At 29.9% G+C, this 16,492-nt stretch overlaps 4 protein-coding genes across 4 annotated transcripts; 3 read left to right on the forward strand and 1 right to left on the reverse strand.

The window, feature by feature from the left end:
• The first annotated feature begins 68 nt into the window (after positions 1-68).
• Positions 69-1,763, forward strand: Tango4 (transport and golgi organization 4). Its single transcript, XM_027341861.2, has one exon. The coding sequence runs from the start codon at positions 73-75 to the stop codon at positions 1,696-1,698; it is 1,626 nt and encodes a 541-aa protein (XP_027197662.2). The 5' UTR covers positions 69-72; the 3' UTR covers positions 1,699-1,763.
• A 354-nt stretch (positions 1,764-2,117) lies between these two features.
• On the forward strand, positions 2,118-7,105 carry LOC113791997 (NPC intracellular cholesterol transporter 1-like). Its single transcript, XM_075823100.1, has 8 exons — positions 2,118-2,702; positions 2,813-2,879; positions 2,938-4,617; positions 4,682-4,810; positions 4,865-5,879; positions 5,941-6,118; positions 6,186-6,636; positions 6,699-7,105. The coding sequence occupies exons 2-8, from the start codon at positions 2,817-2,819 to the stop codon at positions 7,008-7,010; spliced, it is 3,828 nt and encodes a 1,275-aa protein (XP_075679215.1). The 5' UTR covers positions 2,118-2,702; positions 2,813-2,816; the 3' UTR covers positions 7,011-7,105.
• On the reverse strand, positions 7,103-8,086 carry RpL19 (ribosomal protein L19). The gene is made up of 3 exons (XM_027341866.2): positions 7,925-8,086; positions 7,392-7,853; positions 7,103-7,333 (listed from the first exon to the last, which is right to left on the reverse strand). The coding sequence occupies exons 1-3, from the start codon at positions 7,927-7,929 to the stop codon at positions 7,210-7,212; spliced, it is 591 nt and encodes a 196-aa protein (XP_027197667.1). The 5' UTR covers positions 7,930-8,086; the 3' UTR covers positions 7,103-7,209.
• Positions 8,087-8,311: 225 nt separating this feature from the next.
• Positions 8,312-10,385, forward strand: mRpL38 (mitochondrial ribosomal protein L38). Its single transcript, XM_027341860.2, is given in 4 exon segments — positions 8,312-9,550; positions 9,611-9,637; positions 9,640-9,700; positions 9,765-10,385. Coding segments are annotated over 4 exon segments (1,731 nt in total). The 5' UTR covers positions 8,312-8,388; the 3' UTR covers positions 10,246-10,385.
• The last annotated feature ends 6,107 nt before the right edge of the window (positions 10,386-16,492 follow it).

Raw genomic sequence — 16,492 nt, forward strand, 5'->3', positions numbered from 1 at the left:
ATGCATGATTTTTGATACAAATCTAAATTAATTTTAAGATTGATCACTTGATCACTTTTGTCTATCTATTCAATGGATTCTATTCAAACTACGCCAGTCAGAACCCGTCATCAACATGTGGCTACACCTCATCGACCTTCTATTCGTGGACCGTCAACATCGACACCTTTACAAACGAAACAATCATCATCATCTCAAGAACAAATAGCTAATCAACAACAAACGAATGATAATGACGAAGAACAAATATTGGATGAAACCATCCCAAAGCATACTCGCCATACATTAGTATTTCGTATGCTTAAACGGACACATGAAATGTTCATCAGTGATATGAATATTTTACCACCATTCGATCAAGACATGTTAAGTTTTCGACATAATATTAAAGCACGTGATCAATATGGACCAATATTATCATTGCTACCAAATAGTTTGATACGAAAAGATAATGATAATAAGAAAATGGATAGTAAAAATTCATTATCCAAAGCATTAGTATTAAAAGATCAGAATGTCACAAATCCAGGCATAAATCCAATCGATGAATTAAAATCAAAATTACCTGCTCCATCTAATCAATCACAGGTTGCTATAGTATCAACAAATAATAATAAAGGAGATAAAAATCCTGTGGATGCTGCGAAATCTGGTCAGGTTGTATTAGCTTCTGGTTTAACTATTGCACCACGTAAACCTGTACAAATGCCTAAACCTGAATGGCATGCTCCATGGAAATTATATCGTGTTATATCGGGTCATACTGGTTGGGTACGTTGTATAGCCGTTGAACCGGGTAATGAATGGTTTGCAACTGGATCAAATGATCGTATCATCAAGATTTGGGATCTTGCATCTGGTACTTTAAAACTTTCATTAACTGGCCATATATCACCAGTTCGTGGTCTTGAAGTTTCACCAAGACAACCATATTTATTTTCATGTGGAGAAGATAAAATGGTGAAATGTTGGGATCTTGAATATAATAAAGTCGTTCGTCATTATCATGGCCATTTATCCGGCGTTTATTGCTTAGCATTACATCCAACATTAGACATTTTGGTCACTGGTGGCCGTGATTCGGTTGCACGTGTATGGGATATGCGTACAAAAGCACAAATTCATTCGCTTGGAGGTCATTCGAATACTGTTGCTTCGGTTTTTTGTCAAGCTACCGATCCGCAAGTTGTGACCGGATCTCATGATTCTACCATTCGTCTATGGGATATTGTGGCCGGAAAAACAATGGCTACATTAACTAATCATAAAAAAAGTGTGCGAGCACTTGTTGCTCATCCTCATTTGAACACATTCTGTTCAGGATCGATAAATTCATTAAAACAATGGACACTACCTGAAGGACGTTTCATTCAAAATTTAAACGGCCATGATTCAATGATAAATGCACTGGGTGTCAATGATGATAGTGTTCTCGTATCAGGCGGTGATAATGGTTCAATGTTTTTCTGGGATTGGCGTACTGGATATAATTTTCAACGATTGCAATCAAAAGCACAGCCAGGTTCAATCGATTCGGAATGCGGAATATTTGCTATTGATTTTGATAAAAGTTCTACACGTTTAATTACTGGCGAAGCGGATAAAACTATAAAAATCTATAAAGAAGATGAAATGGCAACTGAAGATACACATCCAATTAAGTGGGAACCGGAATTATTAAAACGTAAACGTTTTTAATTGTAAACAAGAGTAACTTATTTCTTTCGATTGATGAAATAAAAACAAAAATATTTTGATTGTAATGTTTTTTTAATTGTTTAAAAAATATTGCTTCCATTCATTTAATTTGTTATTTTCCACTCGTAATTTTTAAACTGAAATGTACCACTTGTATTCTTTTTTTTGTTATTTTGGTACAATCTTATGGTACATAAAAATATGGGTACGTAATACAAATGTTCTTTTCTCATTTCATCATTATCGATAAATATTGTGCAATGTTTTTTTTTAAAAAAAATAATTAAAAAAACATAAAATATATCGATGTTTGTCTGATGAGTGATGAAACAAATAAAACAAAATTTTAAATTCCAATCACTTGATCAAATCGATGGTATTAAAACACTATAGTGATATGACAAAAAGAGATTATCAACAAATGATCAATTAAATGTTGTTAATGATTTTATGTAAAATTGAATGTCGACAACATGATCATTTTAAATCATTTGAAATAAGCACCTCGATGCCAACACATGTCGCAGTAGTCAAGTTGATTTTTTTTCTTTTCTCTGTTTAATCTGTCAATCAACGAAAAGAAAATTCAAAAAGGATTTTTATAATTTTGTTTTTAAGTTCGTTTCTGATTCTTTGATAAATAAAATTGTGTTTTTTTCAGAAAAAGTTTTTCTTTGTCATTCTTGATTGAAAACTGATCTGGATCGTCAACGGGAAAACACTTATTTTAAATAATTTGACAACATCATTTTATTGTATAATAATATTTGAAAATAATATTAATCCATAACGATTTAACCTTTGGAATTTGAGATCAATAAAAATCAAAATTGTTTTAATTTACAACATTAATATCGAATAACAAAAAAAAAGAAGAAAAAAATACCTCAACATAGACATATTTATTAAATCGTCGATTGGCTTTCAACTAAACATTATCATCATACATTCGATCATCATTGATCATCATCCTCAAAATAATATAGCGATAGATAAGAAAAAAGGTTAGTATTTAGAAAATCAAATATCATTATGTTTGTGTCAAATAAATAAATTTTCATTGTTTTTCATTTTGCATTAATTTTTTAACATCACTTTTTGAATAATTCAAAAGAATAATGTTCACAATGGATGGAATGAAATTCATATCATTATTCATTCTAATTTTCATATTCAATCAGGTAATATTTTATTGAAAAAAAACAAATTTTCATAAAGAATCAAATTCGTTCTTCATAGATTCCAATGATTAGTTCAGGATGTGTTTTTCGTGGCCAATGTGATGAATTCATAAATGAATATGGGCTTCTTCTTCCTGTTCCTTGTGTAGATAATGGTCCACCTCGACCAATGAACATATCATCCGAATCATATCAGCATCTACAAACTATGTTACCTGAATTGAACGAAAATAATCTATACTGTTGTGTAGAGAATCAAATAGAAAAACTTATGAAACAATTAAAAATACCACGTACATTACTATCACGATGTCCATCGTGTTATTATAATTTTGCCCGTGTATTTTTCATGATGACTTGTTCACCAAAACAAAGCGATTTTATTGATTTAATCGATCATAATACTACGACCAATGGAGTAAAATCAATAAAATATAAAATATGGCAAACACTAACAGAATCAATATATAAATCATGTGAAGATGTACCAATGCCAGCCGGTGGTGTAAAAGTTTTGCCACAAATGATGTGCAATCTTCAATCGCCAAACGATACATGTACGCCAGAAAAATTTTTCAATTATATTGGCAAAAAAGGTGTTGCACCGTTCGCAATAGATTTTCAATTTAATGAGGAATTGCCAACTGGTTCGCTTGCCAAACATTATCGTTGTGATGAAGCGCCCATTCCTTTCGATAATCGGAAATGTTCCTGTGCTGATTGTGATGCATCATGTCCGAAACCAAAACCAATACCAGGCGAAAAGCAAGAGTGGCTTTTGTTTGGTGTGAACGGTATCGCCGTTATAATGGCCATTATATATGGCATTTTGTTTGTCGCATCTACCGCCTCGTTTGTTTTATATAAGAGGTATTTTAAGGATAAAAATGATGTCGAGACAGTGTCCATCAAAAGAAAATCTGACGATCAACAAGTATTGTCTAGATCGATAAATCAATCACTTTTTCATGAAAAATTATGCAACGCCTTTGGAAATTATGGCCGAATTTGTGCTCAAAAACCGTACAATCTTATATTACCAATTATTGGTTTGGTCATTGGAATTATTTTGGCCACTGGTCTAACAAAATTTGTTGCGATAACCAACCCTATTGAATTGTGGTCTACTCAATCAAGTCGTGCTAGAATAGAGAAAAAATTTTTTGATGAAAATTTTGATCCATTTTTTCGTGTGGAAAACATTGTACTTACACCCAGAAATCTGAAAACATTTCAAAAAAATGACATTGAATTTGGACCAGTTTATAATCAAACATTTTTACTTCGATTTTTTGACCTACAACAACAGATTATGAATATAACAATTGAAGGTGACAATGGAATCGAATTACGAGTCGAAGATATTTGCTATTCACCAATGGAAAATAATGTCTGTATGGTACAATCGGCATTAGGATGGTTTCAAAATCAACGTCAAGAGCTGGAAAATGAAGCAACTTATCTTGAAAAGTTAAAAAAATGTGTATCGAATCCATTATATTTAAGTTCTGATATTTCCTGTCTAGCTCCTTATGGTGGTCCAATATTTCCACACATTGCATTAGCTGATTATGATGGTCATGATTATTATAAGGCGAAAGCTTTAGTTTTCACATTGACTCTTAACAATGCAATTGATGATAAGAATAATGTAAATGCTTTAAAATGGGAAAAAAAATTTTTGGAATTATTATCTAAATTCGATGATCCAATCATTGATATTGCTTACTATTCTGAGGTAATTTAATTTTTTGTTGAATTGAATTGTCAATCTATATATTCATTTTTTGTTTTAAATTCAGCGATCAATCGAAGACGAATTAGATAGACTAAGCAATTCGAACAAATTTACCGTTGCCATCAGCTATATTGTCATGTTTTTGTACATAACCATTTCATTGGGTGATTTTAGAAACATTCATCGATTATTGGTAAGAAAATTAAATTATTTCATTTTACATTGTCATTAATAATTGATTGATTAGATTGATTCGAAAATTGTTCTTGGATTAGTTGGCGTATTAATCGTATTATTATCGGTTGTATCATCGATCGGTCTACTATGTTATTGTGGTGTACATTCCACATTAATCATAATAGAAGTAATACCATTCTTAGTGTTAGCTGTTGGTGTGGATAATATTTTCTTATTGGTTCGCCATTCAGAGCGAAATCCATATGAACATTCAAGACAAAATAATTTAAGCTATCAAGAACAATTAGAACATCGAATGCAACGTTTAATGTATAGTGTCGCTCCATCCATTCTATTGGCTGCAGTTGCTGAATCTTCGTGTTTCTTTCTTGGCTCTCTAATACCTATGCCAGCCGTACGAATATTTGCTATAAATGCTGGCTTAGCATTAACCATTGCATTTATTTTTCAAATGTTAATTTTTGTTCCTATATTGGCATGGGATATTCGTCGACATGATGACAATCGTTGGGAGATTTTATACTGTAGGCAGGGAAAAAAATCACGTCGAGAATCGAATTCAGACGGTGAACATAATAATGATCATCATAAAAATGATGGTTTACTTTATTCAATTTTTAGCAAAATTTATGCTCCATTCCTGATGAAAAGTTCAGTTCGTTTGGCTGTTATGCTTATATTTTTTGCCTGGCTATCAGTTTCCATATCTGTTATACATAAAGTCGACGTTGGTCTCGAACAGAGATATTCAATGCCATCCGATTCTTACGTTCTGAAATTTTTCGATGCTCAAATCCACAAACTCAAAGTCGGCCCACCGGTTTATTTTGTCATCAAAAGTGATTCCGGTTTTAATTATTCAGCAAATCAGAATCTAATTTGTGGGGGAAGTGGCTGTTCCGATCATTCGATTGTTAACATATTGGCACAAGCAGCTAATAAATCTGATCTTAGTTATTTAGTACCGGGTGCTTCTAATAGTTGGATCGATGATTACCTACTTTGGGCAAATTCCGACCAATGTTGTCGAATCTTTCCAAATGGAACGTTTTGTTCATCGACCGGTAATTCTAAATTGTTTTTCATATGAAATTTTTTTCTTATTCGAGATTACTCATTTTTTAGTCAAATCGGAAGATTGTCAACCGTGCAATATTGTTTGCAGTGAAGATTCCGATGATTATGAGCCTGATGATTGGTGCCATAATTATAATAATCGTCTACGTATTCGACCAAAGAATTTCTATCATCCGTATTTGGATTTTTTCGTTAACGATATACCGAATCCAATTTGTGCTAAAGGGTAAATATAAAAATAGATCAAAACATCAACAAATGATCAATGATTTTCATTGTTTTATCTTGTATAGTGGACGGCCTAGCTATTTACATGCAATGAAGCGAACAAAAGGCGAAACAATTGAATCATCATATTTCATGACCTATCACATTCCATTACAACATTCAAAAGATTTTACTCGTGCTTTGCAGAATGCACGTATTATATCCGAAAGTATTACTGATGCGCTTAGAGAATTGATCATGCAAACAAACAGTGAAGAAACGGATGTCGAAGTATTTCCTTATAGTTTTTTCTATGTTTATTATGAACAATATCTAACCATTTGGTCGGAATCATTGAAAAATATTGTTTTCGCTTTGTTGGCCATATTTATTGTTACATTCCTATTCTTATCATTTGATTTGATCACATCATTGACCATTGTTGGTACTATTTTAAGTATCATATTAAATATGTTTGGTTTGATGTATTTTTGGCGAATTTCACTCAATGCTGTAGCATTAGTTAATCTTGTCATGGTATGTAATTTTTAAAAATATAATGAGTTGAAATTAAAATACAATCATATCTCATCCAACAGAGTATTGGGATATCCGTGGAATTCTGTGCACATATTGCCCGTGCTACAGCATTATCGAATGAACCGACAAGCGTATTACGCGCACAAAATGGTCTTGCCGAAATGGGTAGTTCAGTTATGTCTGGTATTACGATGACAAAATTCTTCGGCATCATCATTTTGGCATTTTCACCATCAGATATTTTTCAAATATTCTATTTCCGTATGTATTTGGGCATCGTCATTATTGGTGCATTACATGGATTAATATTGTTACCGGTTTTGCTCAGTTTTTGGGGCGGTTATGGTCGATCAATGAATTGTTTGAAATAATTCATTGCAAATATCTTTTATCTGTAAATTTATCATCATTATTACCTCTCTGATAATTATATGTTAAATTGTAATAATAAAAAATTTAAAAATTATGATCGCAAATTGTTTTTTTTATTCTTTTCAAATTTGATGGTTATATTAAATTTTGAAATTTTTCAGAAATTGTCCATAAAAATACAAAAAAAGGTCGTCCAATTTATTTATCACCACCATCTTCTTTCTGATACAAATCTCTAGCCTCTTGCAATTTCGTCTTTTGTCGTTCTTCCCGACGCTTTTGACGTTCTCTGCCTTTTTGTCGACGAAGTTCAGCCATTTCACTATTAGAAAGAAAATTATATTAGAATGATGATTGATATAAAAAGAATATTTTCTTACTTCAATTGTTTCTGGCGCAATTTCTCAACCTTCTTTTTGTGAATGTATTCCATGAGTACACGTTTATTTTTGAAAACATTACCCTTGGATTTCATGTACAATTCATGATAGAGATGGCGATCGATTTTTTTGTTTTCCCGATATTTTTTCAATAATCGACGAAGCACACGCATCCGACGAATCCATAAAACTTTGACCGGCATTCGAGCATTAGCAGTACCTTTGCGCTTACCAGTGCCAGTATGTCGGCCTTTACGACGAGCTTCAGCATTACGTCGAACACGGGCACGTGAATGTACTGCTACTGGTTTTCGAATGATTAAACCATCTTTGATCAATTTACGGATGTTTTGTCGGGAATTAGCATTGGAGATTTCACTGTTTTCGTTTGGATCAAGCCAAACTTTATTTCGGCCGCATTTGAGAACGGCAGCAGCCAAACGTTTTTGCAATCCTAAAGAACTAGATGAACCCGATGATTAAATGATTTGTCGGATTAAATATAAAATTATTTGACATTATAAAAAATTTACCTCATCGTGATAATCACAAATCAGATACGAAGACAAAAACTGAATGAAAACAAAATCCACACCATACAAACACTGAGACCACCACACGAACGTAAAGCAAACGTAAAAGGAAACGACGGATATCAAATGTGTGTGTGGCAGAACAGCGTGGATTTCAGTGTCACGCGATGCGCATGACAAAAAAAAATTTGACCATTCATAAAAACTGTTTTTCAATTTTAATTTCTTGAAATTCATCAAATAATTTATTGAAATTTTACACTTATAAAAATTTACTTAGAAAAAAATGATCTAAACCTTTTTATTTTTCTTTCTGAATCGGTAATTGGATCTTTTAGCCACATTTGGATTATTGAGTATCAAAAATTTTGTGTTTTAAAAAACAATTTTACATTCTTTATGAATGGCGCGAAGCATATGTTGAAGATTTTGTTATTTAAATTTAATTTTTTTTAAATCAAAAAATGTTTAAGATAATTCGTTTAGGTCCTAAATCTAATTATAGATGGATACATAGTTCTTGTAGTCTGAGTCGACGACATTCGCGTCCTGGTTCATCAAGTGAAGTCGGTTTAGAAGAATTGATCACCGATAAACCTCCAAATGAATATGAAACTATACGACAAAAGCTCGATAGAATAAACTATTATGATAATCCGATTCGGACCAAAAATATTGGTTTCGATGACAGCACAAAACTATATCAAAGTTTTCTAAATCAAGCCGGTAATATTGTTTTGAAGCATTCGAAAGTGACAGATGAAAACGATGAAGAATTTGATGAACGTGATGATGGCAAGGATATCAAATTGGAACGTGAAGATTATGATAAATTATCATCATATTATCCATTCACTAGACAGTACATTGAAACAACCATTCAACTCGCTCATCACTATGCTATATATCGTGATTTATTCTTTCAGGAACCATTTATGAATGAAACCAGTCAGGATTTGATTGCAGCCAATGCCAAGGATGAGGTTAAATTTCACAAATTAGAACACCGAGAATTGTATCATTTTAGTCCGTTAGTACCAATCACGGCTATTTTCTCATCATCCAATAATCAAAGCAACAAAGACGAAGAGATTACTTACCTAAAATCATTTCGGGGTAATCTTATACCTCCGGAATATGGTCGATCACCACCTCAAATTCTTATCAATACATCGGGAATAAATGATGGTGATTTTGATATCAACGAAGTGCCCACATCATCCAATTTGGTCACGATAAAAAGTGGTCAGAAACCTGATTTAAATTTTTACACATTAGCTCTAGTCAATCTAGATTCTCATTTTTCCGATTCTGGTGTTTGTCATTGGATGATTGGGAATATTTGTCGTGATGGTGATAAAACCATTTATGACACGTTCATCGATTATCTTCCTGTCTATGCTATTCGTGGTCTTGGTTATCATCGTTATGCATTCGTTTTGTTTCAATCTGATCGAAAAATTCATCAATTTGAAAGAATAACAGATTTTGATCTAGGCCGAAGAAAATTTAATGGCTTATCGTTTATGTCGATGAATTCTGATGTTCAAATCAGACCTATTGGATTATCCTGGTTTCAAACCACGTGGAGTGATTATTGTAAATCCATTTTTCATGATATTCTAAGTAATAATTTCGAAAGATTTTTTAAAAGAATTATTGCTGACCTTTTTTTCATTTTCTCAGATATGCGATGTCCAACATATGAATATATTTTCCCAAACAATCCACACAATTCAATCAACTACAATATCCAGGAAGAGCTCCTTTTAATCTGTAAGTGCTTTAAAAAAAGTATTATTTTCTTGTTTAAGTGATCATTTAACATTTCTGATGACAGATATTTGGATGCTTTCCGTAATCCAAAAGATCTATCAAAAGAAGTTCTATTAGAACGATTAAAATCGATAAATCCTATGGAATCATATGATACGGATAAAATGTTTCCAACTTATGAAGGTCGACCGAAATTTCCACACATACATCCGCATCCACCAAATACACCGGATTGGTTAAAATCAACACTTATTCGTAAACGATCACAAGTTGGCCGTTTTCGTGGCCTACGAGCATCATCGGCTATTTTACCATACAATAACAATGCCGATCTCGATAGACCTAAATGGCCACGAATATCTGCCGATGTTCATCCATTAAATGTACCGAATCCATATCCAGATACAAAACGACGTCCTAAACCACTTCGTGATACCCTTTGGTCAAAACCATTACCTGAACACCATTCATTGCGAATAGATTTTCCAGAAAATCTTCAAGATAATGATAAAAGTAATCTGGAGAAAACACCATCAACATCATAAATTATCTTTACATATTATTATTACAGCACAATTAGACATTATTTTATGTTTAATTGTTTTTTTGGAAATAAAATTTTTTTGTTTGTTTGAATTTTAAAATAAGATAATAAAAATCGTGCACATTATTCATTCATTACAAATAGACATCATTATCATTAAGTTCAACAACGTGTCTAATCATAAGATGTCCGATAATGATAATGAAAGTTCATCATGACCAATGATGATGAGACAATTATATTTACATGATTGTCTTTTCAATCAAAAAAACAAAACAAAATAAAAAGAATTGAAATGATTCAAATATTACAGCATTTTTTTCCTTAAAGATTTAAGTGTGAAATTTTTCAATAAAAAGAATGTAAAAAATCATTCACATTTGATGACATAACGAATGTTTTTTTGCTGTTGTTTTGTTGTTGTTATTGTTGATTATACATATAAATATAGTGTAAGAGTGTAGGCGATATATAAACATGATCAACATATTTATTGTTGCAATAATGATAAATTTATCATTAGTGAAAAAATTATAAGACACAAGGTCATCAACACCATGGTGTTTATTGTCGTCTGTCGATGATAATGATGATTATGTTTATGATTTTCGATTATAATCAACACCATATCGGCCATTATTCAAACGACACATATATCACACGATGTTGAAAATCGAAAAAAATGATGCATCTTTTTTTTTGTTTCATTTTAGCTTTCCATAGAATTAAATAGAATGGAAGATGATGATCAGTTACATTGTTTGGGAAAAATTTATTGTGAAATTTATTCATTACCAATAGAGATTTGTTGATTGAATAGAGTTGATAATCATATGGATCTATTTAAAGTGTGAACAATGTTTGATTCTTTTGATAAAAGACAATATTCTTATCTTAAATTGTTGGAATCCTTTCAAATGATGAAATTATAAATATTGTTTTTGATTTGTTGTTGCTTAAATTTTCTTCCTCAATGACTTTTGAATGTATTCGAAAAAATGACAGATAAATTGCTGGCCAAAAAAAACAGTTTACTATAAATGGGAACATAAACATTACAAAAATAGAAGGTTTTTAAATGAAATTTTTTCGATTGTTGATTGAATGTGTAGGAGAAAAAAAAAGAAGTTAAAATGGGAAATGAAATTCAGAAACAAATACGAAAATAAAACATTGAACCGGACATAAATTGTATTCAAGAATGATTCATTTTCCTTGTCGGAAATTAATATTGACATCATGATGGTCATTGAGGTGGTGGTTTTGGTATATACTCAATATGCGTAAATAAATAGCTTCCACGCAATAATTACTTTGAATTTATCATTTTTCCAATGTCAAATTGAATCATCATCATCATCATCATTGATAGATATATGGTTAACTGAATCATTCATTTAATTTAAAATAAAAATAAAAATGATCTCAAAATATCTGACCATCTAATGTCTGATGAAATTTTTGAATTTCGTCTTCCTGAGTATTTCAATTGACAAATTTTTTGATTGATTAATCAATTTGATCAGATTTATAATGGAAATTTTATTTTATTTTTCTACTCAGTAGCTTAAAATTTATTTTACTTCATGACTATGATGATATCATGATGTGACAATGATTGACCATGGATGCGAAAATTAAATAAGAAATAATTTCTGTGTGTGTGTTATTCAATAGTAACAATGTGGGAAGCAATTATCATTGGACAAATAAATTAGAAAAAACAGAGTATTGGATAATGTAGATGAATTTTTGTTCAGAAAAAATTTAAGAAAACGAAATATAAAGATAGGAATCAATTGTCGATGATGTAGATGTCAACGAAATTTTTCAAATAAAAAAAAACAAATTCAAAGTAATTAAATTGATTAAAAATGTTCAAATATGGTTTCAAATCTACAACATGTTGATAACATGACAATTCAATTTTAGCTTGGACAACCAAGGTTAATTAGAATGAATTGGAAATATGCTAAAATAGTAATAATGATGATAATAATGTAAACAGAAAAATCAAAAATCACTGTAATCTAAATTAGGTCAAAGTTTATGCTCGTGATCTATGATGTTTTGGATTATTTATTTTTTTGTTGTTTGTTCAACAATGTTATCGTTATTAATTATTTGTTTTGTTTTTAAAATTCAATTCGTAAAATTGTGAACAATTGTGATTGACATATGTTTTGATTAATAATTGACATTTGGCCTTTTGCTCCTGATCGTTAAAAATTTTGATTTTGAATTCAATTTTTGTTTCATTTAAATCTATATTGCTGACAAAATGAAATCGAAATTGATTGATGTTTTTTTTTCGTTTATTTATGTTATTTTATCAATCATTCTTTGACATTGGATCAACAACAACAAAAAAATATTGTGAAAGATGATTCAAATGATCAACAACAGGTAGCATGAATTTATAATGTCCCTGAATCAAATGATGCTTAATGATTATTTGATTGAACAAAAAAAAATTAATAAAATAAAATTCAACCAACAAATGAAACAAAACAAAAATTAATGAATTTGATAAGGAAATGAAATTTTTCAAATTTTTCATTTTAAAAAATTCAGTATTTTAAATATTAGAAAAAAACTTTTATCGACTATGAATTATCCCGAACTTATGATAGCTTCCGGATAATGCTTATAACCCAAAAACAAACAAACAAACAAACTTCGATTCTCTCTCACCTTTGTCACATTACATCATTTCATTCATCGGTTTACGATCATGATGATGATGATGAAAATTTGAATAGAAAAAAAATTCTCAAAACAACAATCTTCTTGTTTTATTTTTGACTCTTTTTTCCTATCATGATCATTGATGATGGTGATGCATCTCTGATTTCACATGAGAAAAAGAGAAAAGCTTCAAAATTTTGTGCTACATGAATGCATAGATATATACACACATTCGAAGCATGGTGATGGTTGTTGTTGTTTTTTTTCCCGACGACGGCAACAACAACATTCAACTGTTGAACATCGGCCATTCAACACATTATCGAATTGTGAATTCTATATTTGAAATATTTTTATTGAATAACAAAATATTCTGCTGTTAATGTAATGAATAAGTAGATCAATAATAAATCAATGATAATTGTTCTGTGTCACATTTCTACTTGATGATGATCATGATCATCAATTGTCATTGTCATTGGCATATAATATTCATATTTATATTTAAGTTTAAATTAATCATCATTTCATGTGGCCAGTGTGTGTGAGTTTGATGAAAAGTTTTTCGATCTTATTATATCGAATTGAAATTTCATAATAATTTCAAAAAACCTCATCATTTTCATTCCAATTTATCATGAATTATTTGGTTGAAAGTAAGTGTCCATTTTCAGTTTTCAAGAATTATTTTTTTACCTAATTATATCCATTAAATGATGTAAAAAAATTCTGATTTCAATACATTGACATCAAATTTCTCCTGATAAACGGCTCTTTTTTCTTTTTTGTTTAACCAACGAAATGAGTCACAAATTAAACCAAACCAATAACAAAAAAAATTGTTATTGTTTTTGTTCAATATTATGGATGCATTTTCTTTCGTTTGGTTGGTTGGATGGATGGTTAGTTCGTTTCGTTCATTCGTTTGTTGTTCATTTATTGACACCATATTGATGCCAAATAATATTGATGACGATAATTCGTGTGTTTATATCTGATTATAAATGAAGGAATGTAATCAGATTGATATTTTGCCTATAAATGAAATAATACAACAACCAGATACAATTTTTTTCTGATAGAAAAAAGTCACGTTTTCAATATTTATATAAACAGATCACTATTATTTTATTTTGAAAAGAGATATCAATATTCCATAAGACTTTGAATCTAGCGAAACATTTTCATCTTATAATCATTGAATGTATTAAGATGATTTCATTTTCAGTCCAATTGAAATACAGCGTTGTCAAATTGAAACAATTTTCGTTTCTTATATTGTTTCAATGAAAATTTGTTATTTGTAAATATCATTCCTTCTATCAATGATGATGATGATGGCGTTGGAAAATTTGTTGATCCACTTTGAATTGCATTCAGTTCGTTTCTGGTCATTTGGTTTAATCGTTTGTTGATCATTTTCATAATCATTATTCGTGTCGGTTTTCGATATCCAACTCGTCCAAATTGATCATTTAAATGTTCATTAATTTTTTTAAACAATTTATCAAGTGATAATTTTTTAAGATTATTATGAGCTAGAATATTGTCCAAAATTTCTTCAATTATTTGATCATCGATCAAAGATGATGGTGATGATGATCGTTCATTCGATTCATCGTTTTGTTCAAATAATCGACATTTATTTGACTGAATTTCTGATTGATGATGATCATCATTATCACTATTAAAATGATCATTATCCATTTTAGACATTTTAATTCAAAAAAAATTGAATAAATCGAATCCTTGAATTACAACAACATTCGAAAATCATTCGATTTTTTTCTGGTTTTTATCCCGGTCCTATTCATAGACGATGTTTGACAACAACAAAAAAAATGGAAATCGAATAAGTGATCATTATCATCATTATTGAAAATGATGATCATGATAAAATCAATTACCAAACAAAGAATCAAATCACAAAAACAAATCTATTAATGATCAAATTGATTTCCTGTCTTGCTTAAATGAGAAAGAATTTTTCCCTTTTTTCATCGAAGGTCTTCTGAACGACGACGATGATGATGATAATAATGAATATTGTGCGACATTGACATGAAAACTGATAAACATCTGATAAACAAGAAAATATTAAGATTTGGCAATTTCGAAACCCGAATCCCAAATATGAAAGAAATTTTTTTTTCCTTTTTGGTTTTAATTTGACAGCAGCAGCAATATATTGAAGAAAATTTCGGTCACATTTGTTATTACCATTTCAACAACAAAAAAAAATCTATGTTCGACATGTGTGTCTATGTGAGTCGAGTTAAATTTTCAAACAAATTTACATTTTGCTTCCGTGATTTTAATTCATACATATTTGGCCTATAATTTTTTTCAAACTTTTTTTTTGATTGGTTGATTTATTACCCTCGTATTTTTTTGAATGATGATGATGATGATGGTAGGAGAAAAATCTCTATTACCCGAATCAATGATAATTTGCGAAATAAAATTAATCATATTGGATATAGCTTTTCAATATAGAATGAAATAATGTAAAAATTTCATTTGATTATAAATTATGATTTTATCATCGTTATCAATCAAATTTTGAATTGCATCGATATTGTTGATATTTTTCAAATAATTAAATTTGAACATTAATAAAAATATCTTTGAATTTTTGATTACAATCAATATTTCTATTGTAATTTTTGTTATTGTTGTTTCTTTTGTTCTCACTATTTACAGAATTAATCATAAAAATAATTTCAATACACGAAATGATATGATTACAAAATCATTAATGATCATAAGAGAAAAAAAATCTAATTAAGAGATTGATGATGAAGTGATTATGATGATGATCAAATATTTGTAAGATTATTTAGATCGATTGTGATAAAATTATTCATTCATTCATTCATTTTTTTTGTCTTCATCTATTGAAGAAAATCAAAAAATAAAAAAAAATTCATTCCCAATACTCATCATCATCACACACGATATAAATCGATGAATTTTATCAATATTATTACTCTGTTTTAAGCGTTCGAATCCAAGCTACAACAACAATAATAATAATAATCAAAACAAAACGACGGGAAAAAAATCCAAAATTCGTGACCCAACTTAACCATAGATATTTTATTTTCTTCATGTCTATATTTATCGAATCCAATATTGGATTCGATTCGATTCGATGAATGGATGAACGAATTTTTTTTCGAAATCGATTAATCGATTCACCGGTTATTTCGGCTGTTGTTGACAAAAATGTATTTATTTTTTATTTTTGGTTTTGTTCAATATTGATTATCACATGGCTAAATCGTGGTCTTTTATTATCCTTATTTGATGGATAATTCTTTTATGAATTGAAATTTATAAGAAAAAAAACTTTTATTTCTAATCATAAATTATAGCCATAAATAGTTTTAAGATAAAGGTTGTATAAAGGTGTGAGTGTTAGATTCTGAAACTTTCTTTTCGATTATCGATTAATAATGATAATGATTATAATTCCTTTTTAAATGAGGATTAAAAAAACACCTATTTTTATAAAATGTTTTTTTTTTTGGAAAAAAGATCCGTTGCTATATAGTAAT

The sequence above is a fragment of the Dermatophagoides pteronyssinus genome, unplaced genomic scaffold (genome assembly GCF_027571235.1).
Source record: "Dermatophagoides pteronyssinus isolate colony J.1.1.1.1 unplaced genomic scaffold, Derpt_VIB-CSIC_2022.12 sq0023, whole genome shotgun sequence".
NCBI classification, from domain to species: domain Eukaryota; kingdom Metazoa; phylum Arthropoda; class Arachnida; order Sarcoptiformes; family Pyroglyphidae; genus Dermatophagoides; species Dermatophagoides pteronyssinus.

What these genes read in the sequence shown, in the direction of transcription:
- LOC113791997 (XM_075823100.1), top strand. Translation starts at nt 2,817, where the DNA reads ATGTTCACAATGGATGGAATGAAATTCATATCATTATTCATTCTAATT. An exon ending in AACGTTTTGTTCATCGACCG is followed by an intron (nt 5,880 to 5,940) that starts GTAATTCTAAAT and finishes CTCATTTTTTAG; the next exon opens with TCAAATCGGAAGATTGTCAA. An exon ending in CATTAGTTAATCTTGTCATG is followed by an intron (nt 6,637 to 6,698) that starts GTATGTAATTTT and finishes CTCATCCAACAG; the next exon opens with AGTATTGGGATATCCGTGGA.
- RpL19 (XM_027341866.2), bottom strand. An exon ending in TTGCGCCAGAAACAATTGAA is followed by an intron (nt 7,334 to 7,391) that starts GTAAGAAAATAT and finishes TCTTTCTAATAG; the next exon opens with TGAAATGGCTGAACTTCGTC.
- Tango4 (XM_027341861.2), top strand. Translation starts at nt 73, where the DNA reads ATGGATTCTATTCAAACTACGCCAGTCAGAACCCGTCATCAACATGTG.